This window comes from Seriola aureovittata, chromosome 23 (assembly GCF_021018895.1).
Source record: "Seriola aureovittata isolate HTS-2021-v1 ecotype China chromosome 23, ASM2101889v1, whole genome shotgun sequence".
Classification (NCBI taxonomy): Eukaryota; Metazoa; Chordata; class Actinopteri; order Carangiformes; family Carangidae; genus Seriola; species Seriola aureovittata.
In genome coordinates, this window is record NC_079386.1 from 8,864,425 (window position 1) to 8,891,208 (window position 26,784).

The window sequence follows — 26,784 nt, forward strand, 5'->3', positions numbered from 1 at the left end:
GTACATTGCAGACGTCACAGAGCAATGTGATGACTATTTTTTTTCACAAACAGAAGGTAGAAATTGAAATGTGACAAGAAGTAGTTGAATGATTATGTGTACTCTAAATGGGACATTCATTAGTAACATACAAATCATCATGCTCAAAGCTTGGCTATGCCACCATGCTTATTTCATAGAAATAAGAAAGCGTACAGGGAATAAAAAGTCCTAGCAGCACAAATCAAAAGCGAACAACCATGGGATATTCATTGTCATTCCTTTTAACCCGAGGATTCTGACATGGTGTTGTACTACTTGGATTGGAGTATAAAGTTTCATCCGCAGTTAAGTTCACTTGACTTTGAAAATGTGGAATTGACATTGTTCAATATTGGGTGGTAGTTAAGGTATACGCGTCATCAGCATCTTTAAGAGCTTAGATGTAGGGAAAAGATCAAAAGTGTGCTGTTCTACAACCAAAGATCTGTGACTTAAGAATTCAGGTGCCATTTTGACACACCAGTCGGCTGAAAGTATCCCTCTCCAACAATGAGGTGATATCATTTTGGTTGCAGACACAAGTGGGCATTAGCTAATGGAAGCTGTACCTCGTTTTCCCACCCACTCTCATGTCTCTCTGAAAGACGGCAAAGGGTGTATCTATTGCAGGCCACTACTCAAAATCCATTTCCACCACTGGGGGACAATGAAAGTACCATTTCCAACACGCCATCGCTCAAACATCAAGCATCCTTAAGATGAAAATGTCCATTGAGGGGTAAAGAGGTGAAAGGAAGGGTAGAGAGAGTCGGGGAGAGAGGTGGTCTAATGTAGAAGTGCTTCAGGACTTAAGAGAAAGTGGTCACGTCGTCGGAAAAAAAATGTTTGGTCCTTTTTGAGCAGTGAAATAGACAAGATACCAGCTCTCAGAAGGGCTGATGTGGGGGGGGGGGGGGGGGGGGGGGGGGGGTGATGGCTTGAGAGGCAGATGAAATAGTGGGAGGATTGTTGAGATCACTCTGAGCCAAAAGGAAAAATACCCTGTGCCAGGATGAAACAGCCAGTAATGGTCCTAACATCACTGAAGAGCTTTCATAAATATGCATAATCTTTTTTCAAAAATGAGCCTGCAGAGATAATTCATCCTCCTTTCATACTAGCTGACCTGAAAAATATGGCTTTGATATTACAACATTATTCGCAGATTCTGAACACCTGTCCCAAAGCAATCGGTGCTAGAAGAACTCAAACGGCAGTTAAGTATGTCTCTGTTGGTCTCTCTCAGGAGCAAAGATGCATACCACCTCTTCAGGTGATGCATGAACTGTGACTCCCCAATCGTGTAACGATTACATCACTGAGCCAAGGCGTGACCACTGACCACCACTCACCTCAGCACTAAAGGTCACAGCGAGTAAACACTAGTGTTTACAACTTGTCACCACTTTTTCATGGTTATGTATTGGCTTCCTCAAAAAAAAAAAAAAAAACAACATTTTGCATTTCCCTCTCCTCCCACAACCCTGCATCCTGGGACCTTAAGCGGCAGGATACTGTCCAAGCAGGACTGTACTATTCTGAGTAAGCATGACAAGTCCTGATGACCTGGATAACCCAGGTGCAGAGGAAGATGACAGCTGCCATGAAACTGTCAAGCTTGCATTTCTGCCTCTTCATTTTCCACTGATAGGTTTCTCTAGGGAGGACACTGTCAGTTTTGACCTGCTGTACCTTCTCTAAGCACCTATCCACTGTCTACCTGCAAACTGCCTGCCTTTATTGTGCCACTCTCACCGCAAAGATGATGCGAACTCTGTAGGTCGTTATTGTATTATGTTTCAGTGTCAGCAGTGGTTGCAAATGTGGAAACAATGAATGCTACAAAACTGATTGTATATTTCTTTTTCCTTAAAGTAAGCAATAATTAGCATTGGCGACCATTTCCAGAATGCATATTCAGTTATAAATTCACAGTGAATGACATAGCAGTTACTGGCTTCATTTCGAGTACTTACCAGGCGTTTGGAAGTTGAGACGTCGAAGCTCAACAGGGTCAGTGGGATGATGCAGTGGCATTTCCTTGCTGTTGGGGAGACTGCCTTTCCTAGCTTCAGATTCTGCTCTTTTTCTGCAGAATAAACAGTAAATTATTTTTGATGATTTATTTTTGTGTTTTGTGCACAAAACCCTTAATTCTTACTGTATAACCGCAAAGTGTGCCTTCTGGTCTTAATGAATAATGAAGGCAGAAATATAATTAGGAAGGTGACAGGAGTACATTCTTACAGTACATTAGGCTACAGGGGGTGGACTAAATAACATCATCACTTCACAATATAATGCAATCCAATACTGTTGCCCTTAGCTCTTAACTACTACCTTTGTAAAGCCTGTATTGTTCACTTTTCAATGGTTGTGTCAGTAAGTACTAAGGGGCTATTGTACTTTCTGTATTTGCATTATGTTGGATTCTTATTCTTTGTTCCACTCCCTTTTATTTTGTGTTTAAGTATTTTGAATGCATAGAAAGTCTTTTTCACATTTTTAATGTACAACAGTGTCACCTCAGGTGATTTGTTCATTCATACCACACTGGTTGTAGGAGGTCACTAGTAATTGCAGCATTTTATAATGGGAAGATGATTCAGTCATTATATGGCATTGTGAATTCAGGGTTTATTGGTAGGAAAAGTCAAACCATTTGTGCTTTGATTTCCAAATAAATGCCGGCTGACAGCTGTCATAGAAACAGTGTCACATTGCTAATAGTAAGCAACATGTGTTTAACACATGTTCATTCTGATTCCGCACATTGCATGATTTCACGAATGACCTCAACTCCAGTGGGCGATCAGTTTCCATATGTTTAGATATCATATGTACAGTCTGGGGAGAAAAAGAGGTTGAAAGGGAGTTAGTTTCTCTTTAATTCTTTCTCATTCTTACCTGTCTGGTTTGCTGCTCCATTGGTCAGCAAGGAAAGAAATATCGACACAACATTAGGTGATAAGACCTTAGGCTTTAATGGAGAGTTCCAGAAACTTTCTTCAGAGTAAGTGAATGACTGACGATGTAAGAGTCAAATGATACCAATCATATCTGTTTTACTTTGTGTGCAAGATTAGTGATGCTTCACTTCCAAGATTATACTCAATTATGCCGCCTTGGGGCTCTTTGTTTCAAATACTAGTTTCCCAGGTGCATCCAAGATTTGTACATTGTATCTCTGCTATTTCAAGCAGTTTCAGCTGATTGCTTCTTGTTCAAGCATAAAAGTCATCTCTTGACTCCTAATTGCTGTGGCGGTTTTTTTCCGGCAAATAAGCCTACCACCGATGCATTTATTAAAATTAAGAATTCTGCATGTTTAAGATTTATGCATGTGATATTATAAATGCAAACAACATGTGGGATCATAATTTTTAGTCAAACATGTATGTTTTTACCCTTTTATTTAAAATATACCTGAACTTATTAGTCTGGTAGCAATAAACGGATGTGACTTCAATTATTCTAAGTGTAGGTGTGCAGTTTACTCAGATTTATGCTTGTCTCTGATGAAGATAGCAATTGTTATCCCCATGTCTTTTCCTAGAGCTAAGCATCACATGGTTGTTGCCCTTTGTTTGGCACAAGAGCAACATTCTGTCACATAAAAATTGATCTCGACAAGAGAAATATCTCCTGGTTATGCACTGAATGTTCCCTAACGTGGCAGTGACACTGGCTTGGTAGTCGATGTGTAAATCTGCCTGCCACAAATGGAAATACTAAAGCCCTCCGCACACACAATCTTTGTGCAGTTTTAATTCACCTTTTTTATTATCAAAACAGAGTAAGACAGAGCTAGAATAAAGTAGTATGCATAAACCTGACATTACTCTGTTTTTTTTTTTTTTTACTTCTCAGTATTTGTACTGATTATAGCTTGCGCTGACTCTTCAATTACTAATCTTGCATTCCCAAAATTACTTCTTGAGGACCACTGTGAAATTCTGCTTAGAACTGGATATTTGATTAAATGAACTTTGCCTTATATAATAGGTGAGAACTGACAAGATGGCAAAGGACAGAATGAAATCTGTGTGTAGATGTGTGCACAAGTGTGTCCTGGCAAAGCAGGAGGGCAGCATAAGGTCAGAGTCAGGATTGAGAGCCGAGTTCCCTTGTGGAATGAGTAGTATTGAAAGGGGAGGGGTTGGGGTGGCTGGGATGCTGGCCCAGGCCTCAGGGCCTCTTTAAAGCTGCACACACATGCAGTGACATGCAGCAGATAGTCAAAGCTCTGCCCTCCTACGCTTGACTGATGAGCAGTGACAGCGCAAGGTCTGGCTACCACTAGGGGGTTTCAGACAAAAAAGACTGTTTTGATTCGGTGTGAAAGCACACTACCGCAAGTGTTTTCAACTGTTTTACATGTGTGTGTGAGTGTGTATTTGTGTGTGCAGGGGGTAGATGGATGTGTCTGATTAACTTTCAGTCAACGCACATGTCTGTATGAAGGATTGTGGTAGTTGGGTAGCTGTGTGCCTGGATTTACTCATTTGAGATTTAGAGTGTGTTTGTGAGGGTCATGGATAGCCTGAAGATCAATGTGCCTCAGGGTTTAAGTTAAAATCTTACATTTAGTGTCTGCATTCAAATATGCTAAGTAAATTTGTGCACAGTAGCGTGTTGGTTTCATCAATGTTAAATAAATAAAGTGAATGGTCATACACGAATGTTGAGTGGCTATACATGACATGAATTTTAAATGCACATATATAAGTAATAATGTGTATATAGTGCATTTCTTGCACCGTCTCCTTGGAATGACTGTGTGCCAGTTTTGTATGTACAGTATTTATTATAAGTATTTAAGTGTTATGGTAGTTGTCCCATCTGAGGTGGATTACTGCGCATTTGTTAGACTGAAAAATCCCTTGTGTGTAGACCATCCTTTCATGTCCTTACCTCTTGTAGAGGAGGATGGCAATGACAATGCATATGATGAAGACGACTGCTAGCACAGGTCCCACCACCCAGATGAGGCCTTCTTCCTCATCGATGATTGGCTGGGGGTCAATGTCCGCTGAAACAACTGGATCAGAGTAGGGGCTGGTGGCATACATGATCTGAGCCAGGGAGAAGCAAATCAGTGATTAATATTCTGTCATGAAATCTGTGTCAAATTTTTTTTTTTCAGCCATCATATTCTACTATACGTATTCGACATCATGCTGCTCCTTTTCAAGTTGATATTATCTATCATCTGGTAATTATGAAAGACATTTTCTTGCCAGTGTATCACGTTGTGCCTTTGACATAGGCAATAACTGATCTTCACTGTAAGTTACATGAAGGAACAGTAGATCCACTCATATTTGGGATTATTCAAAGAATTACTACAAGACGTCATTTAACTTGCCCCCATTACATAGCAAATCTAACAAGACTCTGACAAACACAGCATGACCAACAATACAAATTAAAAGCCAATTCAAAGTTTTACTGTGTAAAATCTGCTAAGCTGCAGTTTGACCAATCAGAATTATCTTCACTATCTGCTCCTATGCAGGAACCTTGATTGGACCATTTCACATTCTAAGAGAAGATAAAAAAAAATGGTCTTGTGGGAAGAAAATATATGCTTCAGTGGGCAAATTAGAGAGATTTCCCTCCGTCTATCATTATCGTTTTTGCTCTACCTGAACTCAGGGTTAGTGGAGAGTGTGTGAGGCAGCACTATAGACCCTGCAGCTCATCAAATCCATCATCTCGCCTTTAGCTGCCTAATCATGTGGCTTTCAGGTCTTCCATCCAGACGGACTCATGAACACATACACACTAGCTGCAGCAGTGGAGATAAGGTGGACGGCACGTAGGACGCAATTAAAGAGGAGCCGTGTTATCGAGGTGTTCTTGCGATCGGCTAAGGTCTTAAGGGGTTTCTCTCCCTGAGGCAGCATGGGTCAGCTGCAGCTTTAAGTTTTTAAGTCAAAGCCTCACAAGGGCTGAGAGTAACACATCTGACCAGAACCAACTCTGACCCTCTGCAAAGATGTAGTGGATTTAACCCTCTGTGCCTATTAACATGTATAGTTGTTAGCACAAAGAACATGATATCACTATCAAGGGATATGCCATATGGATAAAACTGAGACATTACACGTGTGTGAGATAGAGCAGACTCACGTTTTCAGACATTTCCAGAACAGCAAGCACAAAGAAGATGTATTCCTGGCCATTCTGGAGTTGCTTATTTTCAAAGTCCCCGTAGATCTTGCCATCTCCCAAGGTGAAGTCTTTAGGCAGGACTTTGTAGTAGGCAGCAATATAGGCTTTGGGTTCTGCCTGCCTGCGGAACCGAAGGCCTCTGCTAGTTCGGTTTATCTCCTTCAGCAACTACAGTGAGGAGTAAGAAGCAGATAGTTGATAACGGATAGGGACACATTCCAGCACACACATGAAAACACATCTACACCAACCAGATCTGTCTATGTAGATTTTTTTTTCTTCTGATTGCTGAGCTGAAAATGCTGATTGCAAAAAGCAGAACATTACAGAAAAGATCAATGACTTATTTCATCTGTTTTTAGACTACAAAAGACTGTTAGATTAAAAGATTGTTTGGCTTTCCAGCATATAAAACAGCAGAGGATTATCCAACAGCTTCAAACAGTTAAAAAGACTGAATTCATTTAAAACTTTCACAGCTCAATTATTTTTTCTTGTTGATACAATCAAAAAATATTTTTGCTTAAACATGCAGACAAATATAATTTGGGGATCATTTTTGTTTGGATTTGATTATTAGTGTACAAATGTGCATTTTTCTGATTCATTGTTTAGTAAATATGAAGGAAAGATGTGCACAGTGAGGATAAATCAAATATCATGTCAATAAATTTGGTTACCAACTTATATACAAGCTATATCTTCAAAATTAAAATACCACGATGTTAGTGACAGATGTTACTCAAAAAATTAAACACTCAAATGCGAGTCTTCAAAGAAAATTATGACATATCACACCACTGTTGTAATTAATGTTCAAGCTCAAAATAACACTGTTGCTCCCCCAACCAAAACAACAATAATAATACTTATAGGCTGAAAGAAACACATTAAGTGTGTCCTTCATACAAGTCGGTATCATCCGTCTTTAAACTTCCAGTACAAAGTGTGGATCATAATTATGCTAATCAAGCCTGGCTAGTTGTTTGGGCATCTGATTACCTATCTCTGACTTGTGTGCACGAATGAGTGTGTGTAAATGCATGTGCGCGCTGCATGCGCCTGTCATTCACATCAGAGTGTGTGCGTTCTTGTGTGTGCTCTGTTTTGGCTGCTGGGCTGTTGGTGCTGCCCGATAATGTCTTCAATCATCTCTCCTGTCAACACAGCTAAATCTAGCTGCCCTTGGGAAAAGTTGTGAAAAGGTGAGTGCCAATATTGACAAACAAATAAATTCTGACAGAGGGGTGAATTTTGGACAATCGGTCAAGGCTCCAGACATGGGCCTGTAGGCATGAGCTGTAAACCCAATGGCAGATGAGACATGGTGTGTTTTCTTTTAGCCTCCTAGACATGTGATATATTGTGATGTTTGTACAATAGAAATAAATACTTTAAGAATTTCAAATTGAAGTAACCTGAAGGGGAATAGCGCTTTAGAATTCTCAATTCTTTGTACATTTCTAGGAAAGAGATTGCTGCAGTGTGTAGAAACATTAGCTCACTACAACTGACACTGCATGTGAAGGAATACCTTAAATGTAATCAAAGCTTATAATACATACCGATAAAAACTTTAGTTTTCTTACGCATTTAATAATGCATGCAATGCACAGAAGCTCCTGAATTGTCTCAACTGGCTTAATATAAAAGTTGTCAAGTGTTTTGTGCATACGCAGTAGCACTAGCTTTGCTTGCAATGAGAAGAGACGTGAAGGCCTGATGCAGCTCTTCAGGTAATTACCACAGACACAAAGAGGAGGAGGAGGAGGTGGGGATGGGGGTTGAGTTTGCAGTGCACTTGATGGCTACTTCATGTTCTCATTTCCATATGAACAGTGCTCTCTGCAGCTATTTGCGTCAATCAGTGAGACTCATCTCCTGTTCCTCCTGCCCTCAACTGCCTCAACTAGTTTTTTTCAGTTTTGAGAAAAGAAACGCGTGATATGAGAACACAGGTATGCTGTTAAGAAGCTGGGTACAATAACTTAGTAACAGAACAATAACAGGAATTTTACATGGTATACTTTTAGTATTCTTTCCTGCTAACCTGAGTCATCATAATCAGCTCATCCTTTAAACCTACCTCCTCCAAATTCATCTCATCGGGATTGTCCCAGGGTTTGAAAAACTTGCCAGTGCGCTGCTTCTTCAGAGGTACTACAACAATGTAATATCCCCTGCAAAATAAAATTTACAATAATATTGACATTAACAACAAGGTCAAATATCACTGCTATCTCTCCAAAAGACTCATATCCATCAGCTGTATTTGCAAGTCAGTTGTCACTGTTTTCTGGACAAACTCTATTTGACAGTAAGAATAAAATACAGCATTGCACAGTGCCCATACTGTCTGCTTGCATTATAGAGAGGTCTGTTTACCTAAAACCAATGAAAAAAGACATAATTGTGCCATTAGCATGTCCTGATTTTTTTATTACTCGATTAGGACCATTTTCTTCTATGTTTTCTGTGCAGTTTAAGCAGATTCAGAAGTCAGACAATACAGTCACCTAACTAGGCCCCCTTGTGGGTTAATTAAGAGACCTCTGTGAATGCAGAAAAGATACAGAATTAGAGGGATTTTCATCCCTTCATCAGGGTGGCAAGAGAGATAACGGCCTCTGCCAGAGTTGGGCTTCCTGGTTGGGCACTGCACTAGCTAGCGTTAGCCAGGAAGGCAGTGTGGCAGGCTAATGGGAAACTAATTAGCTTAAGCTCTGGCATGGGAGACAGTGGGCCTAGTGCATCCAGAAAGATCAAAAAACCCAAGATGGGTTTGAAGCGTCACTCTACAATCGGATGTGCTCCTTGGCCTTCTGACAACCCTGGGCTTTGTTGAAAGGCTATAAGAGACTTTATAGGGCTTAGAGCAGTGTGCTTAAATGAGTTGGGCTGCTTCAGTGTGTAATGACTGAGGTGAAGTGGATATTACACTGAAATGTAGGGATGAATATAAATGACTCTGTAAGAATTGCTCCTGACAAGGTCAGCTATCAAGTTAACTTGTTTATTTCCATCCACAATGCATTAGTACATAATAATAATCAGTAATATGGACAATTGATGTCTTTATAAGTCAAATCATATTATGCTTTATTTTTGCGACAAGATTTGGTTTGTTGAATTCCACAGCCTACAATATTGTTATCCTGCGTGACTTTGAATATAGTAACATAGCTAATAATAATACAAATAAATAAAAAAATATATACAAAAACAGTGCAATGATTTGACTGACAAAATGCAAGTGGACCTGAGTGCTTCTCAACTGATGACTCCACTCATCAATGTTTAGGGGGCAGCGCTAATTGCAGGCAATTCAAAATCAACTTTAGTTTGATTATCGGCACTCACCTTACTCTCTCAGATGTTTCCACTGATGGTAGCTCCACAGTCACCATACCGTCTGAGTTGGTCTTGCCGATCAGGTACGGTTTTGTGCGAAGGATGTCTGGGGCCGTCATGGTGGACACACGGTGCTGCAGTCCTCCAGCGCTGTTGCCACGGTTGGTCAGGAGGAAGGAGTACTGGGTCTCAGGTTGAAGACCCGTGATTAGCTTCTGCGTTAGTTTCCCATCCACCTCTACACTCTGGCCATTATCGTAGAGGATCTGTATGCAAATGAGTTGGTGTTTCATGTATACACTGATGTCCCAATTCTAAATGTTGTCTGAATATTGTTGTGTCACAGTAATGTGCACCTCAATACATGTGCAAATGTTATATTTATCTACGATGTGCTTACAGTGAAAGGTTGAGCTGGGTTGTAGGTGTCTGGGATTTCCCAGGTCAGCCACACTGATGTCTTCATGGCAGCTTTCACGTGAAAATTTTTTGCAAACACTGCTAAAAGAAAGGGGGAGCAGGTGATTTAGACACAAAACATCCCTTTTTTTTTGTCTACACCAATGGTCCCACACCAGTGCTTACCTGAGAATGTCTCCTTCAAAACCAGGCTGAAATCACTACTACACTGAACTCAACACTGTCTTCTTACCTTCTTACCAACACCAACTCTTAAGTTAATGACTGAGCTTTGTTTGACTGACAAGACACAAAGAGACACACATACTTACTTATGTGAGTTTCTTAAATCATGCTTATTTTATGGAGACTAAAGGTAGGGCAACATGTTAATACCAGAGTCCTCTGGTTGATTCCATACTTTTTCAACTTCTGCCATTTGAGGCTTTCTGAGGTAGCTGCTGTGGTTGGAAAGGGCTGCGCAGGCAAAGGCTGATTTTAAAAGGGGAAGGGCTAAAAAGGTTCAGGGACTGATCCTACCTTGATCCAAAGGCTGTGTCCTGAATTGGACACTTGGGCTATAGGGACCAGAGCCCTTGCTGGTGAAGGCACACATTTTAATATCATAAGTGGTATCTGCCTTAAGGCCATCCAGCATGACTGTTTCCGGGCCGGTGATGAAGAGTTCTGAGGGACTGCGGGGGCTGTTGATGTCCTTATACTGCAGAGCGTATTTCACTATTTGGCCGTTTCTCTCTGCCAGCAAAACAGGTTGCCAGCTAACCTGTATGGTGGAGGTGGTGGCACCCTCTGCTGTAATGCTCTGAGGGTAGCCACTTGGGACATCCTCATTTGTGGTGACTTCCTTGATTGTCTCTTCACCAAATCCGACCTTGTTGCGTGCAGAAAGGCGGAAAGTGTATGAGGCTCCCTTATGGATCTCTTTGGTAGTGTAGTGGTTCTCTCGCTCAGGGAACTCAATGACTGTCAGTGGTTCCACGTCATTGCGGCCAAAACGGAGGCGATAGCCTTGTAGGGGCCCGTGGGTTAAAGCTGGGGGATGCCACTGGAGGAGAGCGGTGCCCATGTTGGTTGTGCTGACCATTAGCCGGGGTTTTTCAGGAACTAAGCACCAATGGAGAAAGGGACAACTTGTTATGGATGTGAATAACCATGTTTCCATCTCATCATATTTGTAAAAGGCAGGCATTTAGTATCAGTTGATCTCTGAGTGTCTTTTAATGCAGCTTAACGCTGTAAAAAGACATGAGCAAAAGAGCTGAACAGGGCTGTCCTTTTTTTCTTGCCTTTCTTTCACACTCTCTCTACATTTGCTATTACTTTAAAAGTGCTTTCAGCCGTGCCATGTCATACCAGTGGGTAAGAGTTGCACTAAACGAGACAGCAATTAGCTGCTTTCACTCTTTTCACGCTCGGTGACAAGAATATTTGCCTGGTGCTTTTTTTTCATTTGATGCAGTGTATTGCTTTACAAAGCAAAAATGCATTTTTATATGAACATATCGTATATTAGCAGAGAACCACAGGAGATTTGTCAGCAACGTTACCTGCGCCAGTGGTGGTGATCAGTTTGGGCTTGCTGCGTGCCCCATCACCCTTTGTTGTGTAGGCTGCCACTGTGACTGAATACGTGGTCTCAGCTTGCAGCTCTGTGATGATCATTACCTGTAAAGATGCAGGACTTGAGTTGCAGGACACTCACTTTCTGATTTGCAGATATAAGCAAGCAGAAGGATACAACTGGCATGTGATGGCATAATCAGCACAAATGACACGACAGACACATTCTCTCAGCATATACTTAAAATTGAGTGGACAAGGATTGTGCTCATAAGCTTTAGTTAATATATAACTTGGTTTCTCTGTGTAATATAATAGTTAAATCAGGAAACACTTATGGAATTCAAACATTTCAGTTTAATTTGAATTTTCTCTGAACAAACTGTTAGTCAAGGAGTTCCATCTGCAGTTTTTAAGGTAAATGTCCAAAGATAGGGTTCAAGCTATTGTTAAAAATTAGGTCATAAACTCCTATTTCCCAAAAGACACATGCCATTCATGCAGAAGATGAAAGCAGAGGAAAACAAGATCAGAATTTTGTCAAGTTTAGCTACTCACATGTTCAGTTGAATCATCATATTCCCACTGATTATGATATCAGAATATGGAGAGAAAAGAGAAAATAGATAAGGCCAGGCACAGACACTACTTGCTGGTAAGAAAATATAAACACAGTTTGTCTGCAATCAATGAATAAATCTGTTGGTTGATAAAAAAAAACAAAAAAACAATTATAGTAAAAGTAGCAATAATCATAATCATACATTGACTTGTGATTTTACAGTAGAATTAAATTTAGTGACAAAACAGTTACTATTTTGCACAATTCAATTATTGATATGTCATGATGAAATATAGCTTTTTCCACTCCAAATGAAAGTCTTTGTTGTTGCACATGTAAAGGTGAAAGAGAGAAAACAATACTGTGTGTCTGAGAGAAGAAGTGGCTGGCTGAGTAGGGTGTTGTACCTGGGCATCATCAATCAGGATGTCCTTGATGACTGGCTGTCCTGTGGGCTCCCCATTAACCATCCTGACATAGTGCACCTGGTACCCTCGGATCTGACCGTGCTGCTTGGTGGGCATCGGTGAGCGCCAGATCACTTTAATTGATGAGGAGTTGACAGCCTCCACCTCAACTTTACGAGGTGGCCCACTAGGAACTGGAGGAACACCATGGGATAGAAGAAAAAAGGTCAAATTTATAGAGAACCCCTCACCCTCTTTTTAAATCTTGCCCAGAGTCGTGGCGCAAAATGCTGCAGTGACAAAAAAAATCACAAAAGTGCAGCAAACTGCAACAAGCACTGCATGACATCAATATTTCAACAATGGTAAGGGGAAAAAACAACAGCAAAAAAGGTCTGACAACTGACCTAATCTTTAAACATTAAAAATGGGTAGAGTGGATTTTAAAAACATGGAATAAAAATGTGTTTTGCCAAAATAGAAAAGTGAAGCCAAAGGGGGGCTTCAAGTGATTGAAATGCTTGAAGCACTACAAGAATTTTGGCTATGGAGCAAGGAAAAATAAATAAAAAAAATGATTCAATCACATGAGGGGAGAGAAAAAAAAAATAAAAAAATGGCCTTCAAAAAATTCTTCCACCTTTTTGTTATTCCCACTGTCCAGAACTTGTCCTTTTGCCAAGTTCCCAAAAAAGTGAGTTACATAAAAACGCTGCTGTACAAAAAAACTGCACAGAATATTTCAAAGTTTCAAAATTGACAGTTGGGACTGGAAGTTGGAGGCCAGCAGTTGAAAATGCCATACCATGTGTTGAAATTGAGCAGCTTTGGGGTGGAAAAAAAAAAAAAAAAAAAAAAAAAAGCCAAAAAAGGGGCTTTCGGAAAGTGAGTCACAGTTTTTTGGTTAAAAAATGTATAGTCCAAAATGGCTAAAAGTATCAAGTGGCGACAGTCATATTAGAAGCAGGCAGAGAAGGGTAGAAAAGAAGAGGGAATTGTAGATATAGGCGAGGTTGTTAGTATTTGTCGGGGTAGGTTAAGAGGGGTAGACTGGATTTGCAGCTGGGGCTTTGTTTTAGCGAACACATACCATCCTCCTCTGTGCGGACGAGCTCTGGCAGACTTTCTGGTCCTGCTCCGACATCTGTATGAGCAATGACCGTCACGCGGTACTCTGTCCATTTTTCCAAGTTTTCCAAAAGGTACTGGGAGATTTCCGGAGGGATGCTGGAGATTTGCTGAGTAGTTGTATCCTCCCCTTCAATCGCAGCGTATCGGATGGTGTATTGTGTTATGATTCCATTTTGTAATTCCACTGGGGGTGGCCGCCAACTTACCAGGATGCTGGTGGAGCTGGGGCTATGGCACTTGACTTCCTGAGGTGGGCCCGAGGGTTCTGGTAGGTTGGTTGGATTTTGGAGCAGGTGCAGGTTTTGTTTCGTGTGTTTTTTTTTTTTTTGGTTTTGGTTTGGTCAGGCCATTCATTGAGTTGGATATTTGTTTTAAAGAAGTTGCAGTTTTTGTTTTGATCAGGGTGATGATGGTAGAATTGACCAAACAAGGGAAAAAAAGAAGAGGAAAACAAAATGACACAAAATAAGGAAAAATCACAAGGACTCATGGATAAATGGAATACTTTAAATCAATGAAACATCACAAATAAAGATGAAACAAAAGGCAAAGACTAACACAAAAGTGTATACACTGATGATGAATGGAAGGTGTTGACTGGAAAAAGGACAGCTTTACCATATGTAACCTACCTTTGTCATGAAAAAACAATAACAAAGGGAAACAAAAATCATATATCCTAATATATTATTTCTTTAGTTTTAAATGAAAACCGAAACAGATTTCAAAGTACTTAGAAATGTAGTAATAACTAAGACAAATTTGGCAAGCAGTTACCATCAATCCAAAAACATAAAGGTTGATGTTTGAAGTAGTTTAAAATAGAAAAATGTTGTTTTTGTCACCAACCTTTCCGAAGCCTGTTGGTTTGTGGTAAAAGCCTGATTGTACAACAGAGAACTTCCCAAGGAGACATGACTGATTTATTAGATTCTGATAACATTGGCATGCACTTTTTAATTAAGTTCATCATTTACCTCAAAGGCAGAGTTTTGAAATTCAGAGCTTTTATACCCACCTGGTCTCTGCCCTCGTCTCTTAGACACCTCAGATTTATGTTTTGATGTGCAAAGTCCGTATTTATCTGACAGGTAATCAAAACGACTGAAAACAAACTTCACTGGATTCAGTTAAACTTTGTAATAAATGACACAATCTCACTTGTCTATTTCAAATTTTTACATAAATCTGAGGTCTTTTGGGTGGAAATGTCCCTAACTACAAAGACAATACTTGCTTTGAGCTTTCTATGATATTGTTACTCCACAACTTTCTTGATTCTAATTTGAATTGAGTGTGAACATCACATCAGTGCCCGTTCTTTAAAGAAATGGGAACGTCCCTTTGACGTCCAGAGATGTGGTTTTTTGGCAGTGTAGCTACATAGAAAGCTCAGCCTCAAAAATTTTCTATTCTTATTTTCGGCCAACATGCAATGTCAAGAGACAAGGCTTCCTAAAGGCCAAACATGCCATTTCCCTCATAAAAAAACTGTTGGGTAATGCAGATGTGGGCATTCACATAAATAATTCAAGGCTTTGGCACTCATTTAAGGCAAGACTGTTTTTGCACAACAAAGGTGGGGAGGGCTACCACTTATAACCTTGTCTCCTGACTTCACAGGAAAGCCTGGGTACACTGTCCATGCAACCTTTTCAAAATGAATTCTGCATGGTCAGGTAGACTTCATAACACTTATTTTCTATTTCAAATATTTACACCTCTGCTATTTTCAAATGCATCAACCCCTTTAATGAAAAACCTTATTCTATCTGTGTTCAGGACTGTCCTGACATTTTTGTCACTTTTTGGATTTTGCAGCGCACGTAAAATTTGGAATGCATTTGAAAATGTTTTCCTTCCCAAACATTGTGAACTCTGTCAGATAAGGAAGAAGACCTACGTGTCTGTGGAGTTTCTGCAGAGATCTCATTGGTGTAAGCTCCAACTCCATGTTTGCTACGAGCAGCCAGCCGGAAAGTATAAGTAGTGAAGGGCTTCAAGTCCTTCAGCAGGTATGTTGTTGTCGGCTCAAAACTGATACGTTTCTGTGAAAAAAAGTTTCGTATTGTCAGTTTTTCCATGAAAACAGGGAGTTCCAGATAATAAAAGTGATGAATATAAACATGTTGCCCTTTCAGATATAAAAAAGGAGAGAAAGAAATTGAGGGTACAGAGGATCACATTCAACTGCCAGAACTGAGATGAGATGTTAGTGCATATCATTAGAATGAGTGACAATATTTAGAAGACTTTATTTTGACAAGTTACATGGTGAACTGTATTTTACATACACTTCCTTTAAGGTTAGTGTCTGACCAAAGTCAGAGAGTTTAAAAAAGAATAATAGTTAAATGATTGTTATAACACCAAAAAAATAGATTGGCAGCCATATTGCTGCATGTATTGCAGTGCAATGCATTATTTGCCTTATATGTTGTCATAGTGTAAAAACTAACAAATGTATCATATCTAATATAGTGTTCATATTGTATTACTATAAATCCAACTAGTTATGATGAATGATTGTTCATATATATTTACACAAACTGTGTAGATATGATAGGTAAACATTTAGCATCAAGTTAATGCATACACATTACAAAATTGTTCAGAATAGAACAACTTGGATGATCTGTTAAGCAAGCAAGAAAAACAGTCTCATAATTGTATAACACTACATTAAAAACAATAACAGTAATATAATGCACAATAAGTCAGACAATCATTACCTCCTCCTTGTCGTCCCTCTTCCTATACATAAGTTCATATCCTGTGATTTGGTTTTCCTGTCCCGTCTGTGCCGGGGCGATCCATGAAAGTAAAATGCTTGTTTCTGATTTGGCTTCTCCCTTAAAGTCGGTTGGTTGGGAGGGAACTGGAATTAAACCGAAGAGATAAATTCATTTCTCCACACATCTTGCACTATTCATTATAATTACAGTCATGCACTTTGTGGTAAGAGTTATTGCCACAAGATCCAGATCAAGTTGTATTTCAGAAGACGCAGTCATTTCAGCCTCATTAGCACAGTGCAGACACACAGTACACAGTTACTTCATGCTGAAAAAAATATCTGACTTTTTCATAAGAACTAAATAACAAGACTTTTGAATTTCTTGTTCTTAGTTAACTATTCTCATAAACTATTTTCACTCTTGAGGAAGCCAGTTGAAGTGTTTGTTGACAGCCTGGAGATGTTTGTGTGTTTACAGCTCTGGTTCTCAATTGTAACCCCCTAATGAGAATCCATGACTAAAAAATTGAGCTGAAAAATTGTTTGTGACTCTCCCAGTTAAACTTTGAATTTGTTCAGTTTGTATTTTATATATTTTTTGTATTGTTAGTTTGGTTCTTGTCTGACAAAAACAAACCATTCTCACCTCCTGTCTTAGCGATGATTTGAAGGTCTGGAGAAAGGGGTCCATCACCAACTGAGGTGTAGGCCAGAACCTTAATGTAGTAGGTCTTATTGGGGATCAGGCCCTGGATGGTTACGAAGTTCGACCCCCGCACAATCTGCTTTTCCCAGAGGTTGACGTGCTGGCTGGAATCCATGGTGTAGTAGACTCGGTAGCCCATGATCTGCCCGTTAGCCTCCTCTGGCTCATCCCAGTGGATAACAGCTGTGGTGGTGCTCAGCATGTGACCTCTGACCTGCCTTGGTGCCGTGCTGGGTGCCTGCTCAGCTGTTTTGGCCTCGATGCTCTCGCTGGGTGGCCCTCGCCCGATGTTGTTGACAGCCACCACCCGGAACTCGTAGTCCGAGTATGGGCTGAGACCCCCCACGCTATACCGAGTGGTGGCTACACCATCGATCTCCTTGTACGAATCCTCCGAGTACTTGGACTTGTGTTGGATTATGTAGTAGGACACTGGCTCAGGATTGCCAGAGTCCCAAGTCAATGTTATGCTGGTGGCTGTGCGCTCTGTCACCACAGGAATACCAGGAGCCTTGGGCAATGCTGTGATGATAATTATTACATAAATATTAATAAAAATGCAAATTATACTGCAAACATTACAAAGTTATACCTCTGTAGAGTAATTTATGTTATAGTCCATAAAGACTTTATTTTAATTTGTTGATGGTTGAATAATATTGATGACATTCATTTACCAGCCCACTGCACTCGATACTGATGATATACCGTGTATCTGGAGTCATAAGAGACTCGTACGATGTGTTCTTTCTATTAGTCAGGTGGATAGTCTTACTAATATTTCACTTTCTTAGTTTACATTTGTAAAAAAAAAAAAAAATAAAAAAAAAAAAAAAAAAAGGTTTAATATTGAGTAATTTGTGAGATTAAAGCTGTGCATACCCCATGTTCAGCAGCTGGGAATGCTGGTGTCGTTAATCTCAGATTTCCCAGTGTTTATCACTTAAATAATTTAACAGGTAAATTTATTGCTTTAATTCCCCACGCCACGGCACATGGCAAAAGATATCAGGGCAATAGATTGTCTTTATATGCCATCTGAAGTGCGCTTGTGGGAGAGCTTGCTGCCAGACTGCTATATTGTGACTAATATCTGTATGTTATGTCTAGGAAAAACAACACTGTGTGTATGTGGGTCTGTCCCTTGTGTGCATGTGAACACGGCGACACCAGTCTGGGATATCTTTCTGGTACGCCGCAGTGTAGATATGATTACACCCAGATAAGTACCATGCCTACAGAGGACACCAAACAATACTCACTACGTTTCACACCCCCCTCACACCCCCTCGTCCCCACCTCTCGCTAACAGAAATGGTGAGCTTGTGGCTCTGTAGCTCTCTGGCTGAGAGATAAGCACTTCACTATATTCTCAATCTGGCATCTAATGCACTGAGGCTGGTGCCAGGGCTTGTCTAAAGCTTCAAGGAATCCTCTACAGATGACTTATCGTAGCAGTGAGGTAAATAACTTTCTTTAAAGCACTGCCAGTATTCTCTGCTTGGATAGTTTACCCTTAACATATACCAGCTGCAAACTGCAGTATATATTTTTAACTCCTTGCAGAATTAACATACATATTAAGAAAACTGCTGCAGGTGAACTCCTAATATGAAGTGCTCCTCCTGGTTTCTATATCTATTACAGAAGCATGACATTTCAGTCTTTAATTATGAAAAAGAAGAATAAAAAGCAGCCCTACCTTTGACTGTTATCTGTGCCACAGCCTCTATCACCCCCAGGGTTGACATGGCCACACAGGTGTAGTTGGCTGACTGCCGGACGTCTGTAAGCTCCAAGACGTTTCGTCCAATAGGCATGTCGTCCTCGGGTGTGAGGTCTTCAGCACCCAGCATCCACTTGACATATGGCATGGGAGAACCCACTGCCACACATGTGATATTGACACTGCCGCCTGGCATGATCTCATTGTCTGTAGGTGGAATGGAGAATCGTGGTGGCACCCGACGCACTGAAAAAGACATGACATAGTGTGAAAAACAAGCAGAAAATGGAACAACTGAATACAAACTGAAATATTCTGTATTCTCTGTTGCCAAAAGAAAAGAAATTGATCATTTTACATTTACGCTTATAATATAAGAATATTAACAAAATATTAAAGGTTTAATAGTAGCATAAAAATTAAGTCTTTCTAGATAGATAATTTATGATCATTTGATGGAGGTTAAGAAAACACATTTTTAACACATTTGATCCAAGACTTAGATATTTCGATGGCAAATGGGTTAACACCAACACGAGCACCATGCACAAAATACTGTGTCACCATCGGTACAGATATACAGAACTGCACAAAGTGCTGGAGAGTCGACAGCACTCCACAGTTGTATGCAAAGAAACAACTTTTAGGCTGCGTACTTCCAGCTGATGTGAGATAATGTGCCGCATCACATTCTCACATCACACAAACATAGATAATATTATTGAGAAGTCGCACACGCAACAAAGGGGTGTTTTTCTGTGATTTTCAGGCTTAGTTCAAAGTGGAAACTAGGGCTGTCAAATGTTATGCATTCACACTTTGAATCAGCTGTAGAGAAAAAAAAACACACACACATTAAACATGTTTCCCTGTCCTGCCTTTTGGTTCTATGCCTATTATAGAGCAATACTCCTGAAGTACTTTGTAGCCTATGTGCGGTCATGCAAGATTACATGCCTGCTATTTTTTGTGCCAGCCTACCTTTAATGTAAACAATGGCATGAAAATGGATAAGAAAGGTACACTTTTATAAGTGGCTTTAGACTTTAGAACTTTGCCAGATAGCTCAGAGGATAACAGTAAAATTGTAGACTTTCTTTATGCTTCAATGATGAATGAGAGGTCTTTAGTTTATCACAAGAGGACCAATTATTCTGGCACTTAAAGCATTAACTTGTCTCGCCATGCTACATTCATTCTATGATTGCACAAATCAATCCATGCCTGTGAATGAATTCAAATCAAGAACATTAAATTATGCTAATTCAAATTATTTCAGCAGGACTGTAGGCTTTTAAATGCAGTTTAAGAAAAAGCGCTGAAAGAGGTCTTTCAGATTGAGATTTCTGAAATTCAAATTTACCTTTACCAAGGAACAAGTGTCACATGTCAAGAATTTCTAAGAATTTCTACCAACGTCATGTGTCTTATAGGAAGGAGGAGATAAGATGCTCATCTGCTGCTAATCTGATAAAAGCTTTTCGAGACTCAAAGTAATTTAATGATTTATGTACAGTACACATACAGTAATCATTTTGCACACAAGAAAAAAAGATCCGGAGCAATCTGGAGCAATTACTGAAATGATACACTTGATCCTTACTGCTGAGTCTTAGTTAAACCAAAATTTTTGTTATGTAATATTACTTGTGATTAAGAGCTTTTGCTGATATTTTTCATTAAGCTTCAAAATATAATCACTGGATTCAAACTGCATATCATTTGACAGCTCTAGTAGATACACATTCCAAAAAATAAAAAATAAAAAATTCTGATAAACAAAAAATACAAGGCAAAAAATTTCAAAGAAAGTGTTACACTTTTGAGTGAACTTAAATTTAAAACATCCATAATGCACATGGACGGCTTCAATGCCTTTTAGAGGAGAGCAAGAGTCCGTCATGCATACGAGAACAATATGTGACTTTGCGAGGCGACCATGTAAGGGAGTCAGGGGGGAAGAGGGCTGCAGGGGCAAAATAAATAGTAATAGGGTCAGGAGGAAGATGTTTTTTGCATAGTTTAAACGAAACTCTTCGTCGAAAGGCTTAGTCTTAGTGTTACATAGCTGTAAATGTGGCTAAGACAAGCTAAAGGTCCTAGGAGAACTGAAAACTCTGAGAGAAGAAGGCAACAACATCCTAGGATAAAAGGTAGACGAATAGACAGAAAAAGAAAAATCAAGAAAATACATTATGTCTCTTCAGGTTTTACTGATTGTCTGGTATACAAAATATTCATGGACAGTTAATATGGATAAGTGAGGGGCTTAGACATAAGGGAAACAAACAAGGACTTTGATGTTCTAAAACATCTGGAACATCAGGATTGAAAGTCAGTGTTACTGCCCATGGTATTTGAAAGAGATTACTTTTAACTTGGGCTCGATTACTTGTTAAATTCTCTAATGAACCTTGAAGACAACAGTAAAGTAATATGTCACTTTTAAAAGTCTAGCTACTTGTATCTGTTGCCTGTTACTTGACCCTGCTTTGTAAACAGTCGTGTGACTCTAAACTAGTTATTTGTGCAGGTATTTGCTAGATTTGACTGCAACATTGGGACGTGCTTCCTGCTGCCTGCTACTTATTCACAAAGCCCATTCTGTTGAGCAGACTGCAGCTCTCCAGAGAGGAAATCTAGGGGAACTGCTTGCATTATTAAATACAACGTTTCTCTCACTTAATATTTAATTAATAACCAATTGGATCACGCTCCCCACAGACATAATATTATCCCGCTCATTTCAATATCATTACATTTGTCAAGTCGCATGGATAACGCTCTAAATGCATCATTCTTTCATGACTTCCTGCAATGTAAGATCCTCGTCAGAGGAAGTACATAATCTCTGAGGGCAAGGTTGTTTTTATAGCTTGGTGCTTGACTTTAGTGCCAATTACAACAAAGGATGGATTATGCTTTAAGATATTTATTCGATTGGAGTGAGAGCTAATTTGAGCAGAAAATTTGAGTGTAGTGATGCTTAAATAGCTTTATGGAGAGGTAGATTCAGCAGGCTTATGAAGCAGCTCTGCAGCTATGCAGAACAGCAGTTGTAACAGATGCCCATAGAAATCAAGTACATTGTTCTGGTCGGTTTTGTGGGCCACATTACTATTATTTTATTTCTTAAAAAATGTATTATTTTATTACTCTTTTATTCATTTTCTTATGCCATTGACCTGTTGTGTTGTTAATCATCAGAGAAACCAAGCAGGAACACTGACAGGGTAAGGGCTGGGGAAAGGGGACGAACTAGCTCAAGCATTAACAGGTGACCATGCAAATAGACTCTCAGACAGATGCAAATATTGTCCCTGCCACCCCACCTCAAAGATGCAAACATGCACCACCTGTTGGACAGTCAAGCATTCTGACAAGGACCAGGGGCATTCTTAATGGGAACATGAACATTGAATGTGCGACAAAGATAGAAATGATATCAGTAGATTAAAAAAAAAGAAAAGAAAAAATATATAAAGGCCACGATAATACATCTGTATTTTAACTTGAATGTCTGTAAGAGGCTTTTTTTTTATGGAAAACAAGTGAACTTATTTCTGTTTTGTGTTGTGCTCAAAAAGTAAAAACACACCAACCTTCTCGCAGCTCTGAGGGATGTAGGGAATTTGATGCAGAACAAAATGAAATAAGGAAAGGAGAAAAACAAGGGAAACACAGAGAGTAAAAAGGCCATGTTGTAGGTGTTCAGAAGCTACTTAAACAATTCGAAGGACCTTATGTCTCTAAAGAGCAGGGAGCCCCATGTATCTCCTTGGCACCCATGTTACAAAGCAAAAGTCTGACCTGTCAGAGCTCAAACATTTTGAAGAAAGAATATTTACTTTTAACATAAATTCTGCCCAAGCCATGTGGTTAGCTTATGATCATAATTAAAATGGATGTATTTTACATTTGTATACATTATGTTATTGGGGAACTGGATGATAACTGATTATAGTAAAAGCTAACCACAGGACTGAAGAGCATTGCAAAATTTATATGAAAATTTTGAAAAAAATTATATGAAAATTTTATATTGGCTACACATATGCATTTATAGAGAACTTATTTAAGATAATACTGAAAGAGTGACAAATCAAATGAAGCCTGGACTGATATATGCAAGAAAAAGTGAGCAGCAGGATTAACAACAGTTGCACCAATGCACCAAATATTTAGAATTTAAAAGAATGAAAGATCAAAACCTCTGTGAAAAGAAAAGATTACTAAAAGAAATCCACTGCTCCACTTTACCTATATTATATTCTGTTTACTAAAATCATAAAGCCATACATTTCTAATACTGTATAGGAACAAAAAGCTGAGACAAGCTAATTTTAGAATAATGAAATTCCCTCTGTAGTAAAATTATTTTATACCAATTTTAACTCTTGAGTTTTTTTTTTTTTTTTTTATTGTCAGTAACAAAGGTAGTCAGATTAAAGGTGTCCTTCCAATGTTGATCAATAGGGAGGAACAAAGGCCAGAGAGGATCTGTTCACTGCTGGGGAAAGAGTTGGGACTGATGGAGGAGGGCTCTCCAACCCTTTACCACCTCCGACAGTTGGGTTTGAAAGGCAATTAGTAGATAAACACAGCAAGCATTGTAGTCATTGGTGTTAGACTCAGGATAATCAACAGAAAGGACGAGAAACACATAACAGAGCAGATACTGTAGGTTCAAAACAGTGCAGGTAAGTCAAGTGCAAAAAAGAGAACAAAAAAAAATCAAAAGCAAAGCATACTTACAATTGCCTCACAGGCTACAGCCCCTGCAGACTTATTGGCTCTTATAAAGATTTCTCATGAATTTTAAAGAGAAGGTTAATATTATGTTTGATAGAATCATGCCAGTGTTGTTGACACTTTTTTCCTACCTCTGACATATAGATTTGCTGGGGCAGAGTAGCGGGTTCCATCGTTGTTGGTTGCCACACATTCATACTTGCCCTGGTCAGACTCTTCACTCTGCTCTATCTGGAGGGCTCCTGGTTGGGAATAGCAAATGGGGTAGCAGAATATGTTTGGTTAAAATAATGTTGTTCACATCACATTCACAAGCAAAAAGAAAAAGAAAAGAACTTGTTTGACCTCAGGGACGCCAACATCAGCCCCCTTCATTTCTAGTTTTGCTTTGTCCTTTAAAGCTTCAGTAGTTGGGCATTTTGAGAAAAGTCGTAATTACACAATATCCAATAAATTGCATGAATGCAATACTACATTCTTGTATCTGTTAATATAAACTGTATTTTAAAGTTTATCCCCCATCATTATCACAGCCTGATCCATTGGCTGAGGTAAAATGGAGACTGTGATATCCTACTATGGGTGAGGGATCGTTTCAAATGGTAAGCATGCAAGACACTGCAATACAAATATGTTGTTCCTCTTAACAGGCCTAAAGTAACAACAAGGGAAAAGAAAATAATACATTGTCAACCAAATCCAAAAGAAAAGAAAAGAAAAACACCTAAGTTATATTCTATCTATAGTACATTTACCTTGTTGTTGACTTCTTTAGTGAAAAAGGCTGATTATGTTTAAGGCTACAGGGTCTAAAAAGACACTCATCATAGTGCCAATATCAAAAAAATGTCATAATTTCACTTTGAAGAATAGGGGCAAGCCCTTCAATATACAACATGTCACTGGACTGGTCAATATGGGGATGGGTGATACCGCTTCAGGGAAACATGGATCAAACAAAAGAGGTTTACAGTATAAGAAAGCAGCATAACAAGGGAGGACAATTGAAAGAAAGAAATTTAGGTATGAATTTTAGCATATTCAATCACAGATCAAGTGTAATATTCGCCTAGCAGAATAATTTTGGACTTCATCTAGGTGAAGTTACTTTCAAAAAAATGCAGCGCATACAAAAAATTGAAAAATGCTGCTCATATATGTGGAAAAATTTTAATTGAAGTATTATGTAAGGCAAAACCAACATATAACCCTCTGTAACAAAAGTTTGACATGCAAATCTTAGCAAGAAATGTATGTCGGCACAACTTACAACCTTCTGACAACCCTTAGCTGAAAAATAAAATGCAATTGTATTAGAAGACAAAATTCAAAATATCAGCCTGAGCCGACAAGAAAGTAACCAACCACTGCTTTAGCTTGTGAAAGCTACAAAAGACACCCATAAAAATCCACCAATGGGATCAGCAGTGTGGTGTCACATGACCCAGGGAAAAATGGCTTTAAGCATCAACAATTCTCCAGCTCCATGTCACACGGCAAAAATGAGCCAATCAGGTCCTCGCCAGACTCTACTGTTTGCCTTCCCCAAACCCTGAAGAAAAAAAGTCAAAAAGTAAAATATTCTCCAAACCCAAGAAAAGTAAGAAAAATAGGTGAAAGAGAAAAAAAGCACCGTAGAAACTTTATCAAAAAAGTGGTTGTTTGGGCTTTTTTGTAGAGGTACAGGAGAGGAAAGCAAATAGAAGAAATGGAAAAAAAAATAGTTTGCAAAGATAGGAAGAATTCTTTGGGAGAAAAAAGCAGAGTAGAGGCAATGTTGTCTTCAGCATGCCTGCGTGATTCCACAGCATCTGTGCATATTTTTAGTGCTGAACAAGAACAGCTAAGGGGGAAAAATGCTTGGTTGTTTTAGTTGGACAAAAAGAGGGACACATGATTCGCTATGGCCAAAAAGAAAACAAAAATGAACGGAAAAATATAGTTTAAAAAATAATTGTCATTGGATATGCTTATTTGAGCCAGGGCAAGCATATCACAACTGAGCTAAACAGGCTCTTGAAACCAGAATACAAAGGAGTAAATAAAGCATAGACAAAAAAGATGGAATACAAATTTAGTCAACGAAACAGGACAAATAAGAAGGAAGGTCCATATGAACATAATGGGATTTGGTCTTGGTAAACAGGACAAAAATGGAGGTGATTCAAGTGAATGGATGGGTTGACAGCAAGAATGAATTTGTATTATTTTCATTCTGTGAACGTCAGTTCAGCACTCTTACCTCTTATTGGTGTACCACCTGGGTGGATAATATGAATGCAAATAAGATTAGAAAGAAGAAGCATTAGTACGAGTAGATAGAGGCTGGGGGCTTTGGAAGAAGAATCAAATTAGATTTAACAGGGTACGTAAATAAAGGTACTAGAGGAAAGAGAAAGGAGAGAGAAAGAGAATAAGAACTTTTCTGTACTCTACTGGCAAAGAAAGACAGGATTCATCATAGAAAAATCAATAGGTCAGAGAGAAGAACTTGTACATTGATGTACCACGGGGAAGTGCCATTTTGGAAGTGGCAATGGCTTCTGAAGACCATCTACTGGAGGGAAAGACTTTGAGGACTTTGTGTATGATATTAAGAGCAGACTTGAGATCTCTTTGCTTGACCTGAGCTGGTCACCTCCCTAAAATTCTTGAAACCTCAAACCTATGGTGCTGGTGTTAAAATTAAATAAGTGAGTAAGTGGTGAGTCAGTGAGTGAGTAACAATCATGTGAGGACAGGTAATTACCCAGGTCTGTTGGCTATATGACAATGCTTAGCTAAGGTTTTGTGATTATATCTCTGGATAAAGGTGATACTGTAGCTGACAGTGGTGGGACACTTGAACAACGTGGGGTGTGAGGGAAGAGTGTGTGTGCCTCAAGTAGTAGCCCTGAAACTAAACTATCTGTTAGTAAAATGCATGCCATGCATTTTAATAGTTGTTGGAAACATGGAAATTAGTGGGGGGTGATGTGTGCTTTAGAGCTAAGCACTTACCAAAGGATTCTGTAGATTTAAAAATATAGAGAGAAGAAAGACAGCATAAGAATATGATTATATTAAGTAGTATATTAAGTAAGTTTAGTTAACAAGGTTTTGTTAATGCTATATCAACTCTAGGTGAATCAAAGTCGCACATTAGAAATAAGGGTTAATTCTACACAATTCTGTTGAAAACAAGTCAGCAAGGAAGTAAGGTTAACAAGACCATTTAACAAAGGACAGCTGTGA

At 39.2% G+C, this 26,784-nt stretch overlaps 1 protein-coding gene across 30 annotated transcripts in view; it reads right to left on the reverse strand.

Annotated features, from left to right (window-relative positions):
* LOC130164064 (receptor-type tyrosine-protein phosphatase delta-like) overlaps window positions 1-26,784 on the reverse strand; it is a 355,849-nt gene that overhangs the window by 22,643 nt on the left and 306,422 nt on the right. For 3 of the 30 annotated variants that reach the window (XM_056368460.1, XM_056368469.1, XM_056368461.1), the window contains 19 exons: window positions 26,551-26,559; window positions 25,793-25,810; window positions 23,682-23,792; window positions 22,401-22,412; window positions 18,775-19,044; window positions 17,013-17,594; window positions 16,362-16,507; window positions 15,533-15,677; window positions 13,589-13,894; window positions 12,499-12,692; window positions 12,088-12,114; window positions 11,517-11,634; window positions 10,489-11,073; window positions 9,950-10,050; window positions 9,559-9,815; window positions 8,285-8,378; window positions 6,157-6,366; window positions 4,936-5,096; window positions 1,998-2,110 (listed from right to left, as the gene is read on the reverse strand). In XM_056368460.1, the coding sequence (XP_056224435.1) occupies window positions 1,998-2,110; window positions 4,936-5,096; window positions 6,157-6,366; window positions 8,285-8,378; window positions 9,559-9,815; window positions 9,950-10,050; window positions 10,489-11,073; window positions 11,517-11,634; window positions 12,088-12,114; window positions 12,499-12,692; window positions 13,589-13,894; window positions 15,533-15,677; window positions 16,362-16,507; window positions 17,013-17,594; window positions 18,775-19,044; window positions 22,401-22,412; window positions 23,682-23,792; window positions 25,793-25,810; window positions 26,551-26,559 (3,459 nt within the window). The remainder of the gene's footprint in view (window positions 1-1,997; window positions 2,111-4,935; window positions 5,097-6,156; window positions 6,367-8,284; window positions 8,379-9,558; window positions 9,816-9,949; window positions 10,051-10,488; window positions 11,074-11,516; window positions 11,635-12,087; window positions 12,115-12,498; window positions 12,693-13,588; window positions 13,895-15,532; window positions 15,678-16,361; window positions 16,508-17,012; window positions 17,595-18,774; window positions 19,045-22,400; window positions 22,413-23,681; window positions 23,793-25,792; window positions 25,811-26,550; window positions 26,560-26,784) is intronic. The other 27 variants (XM_056368462.1, XM_056368471.1, XM_056368465.1 and 24 more) reach the window with 18 other exon arrangements.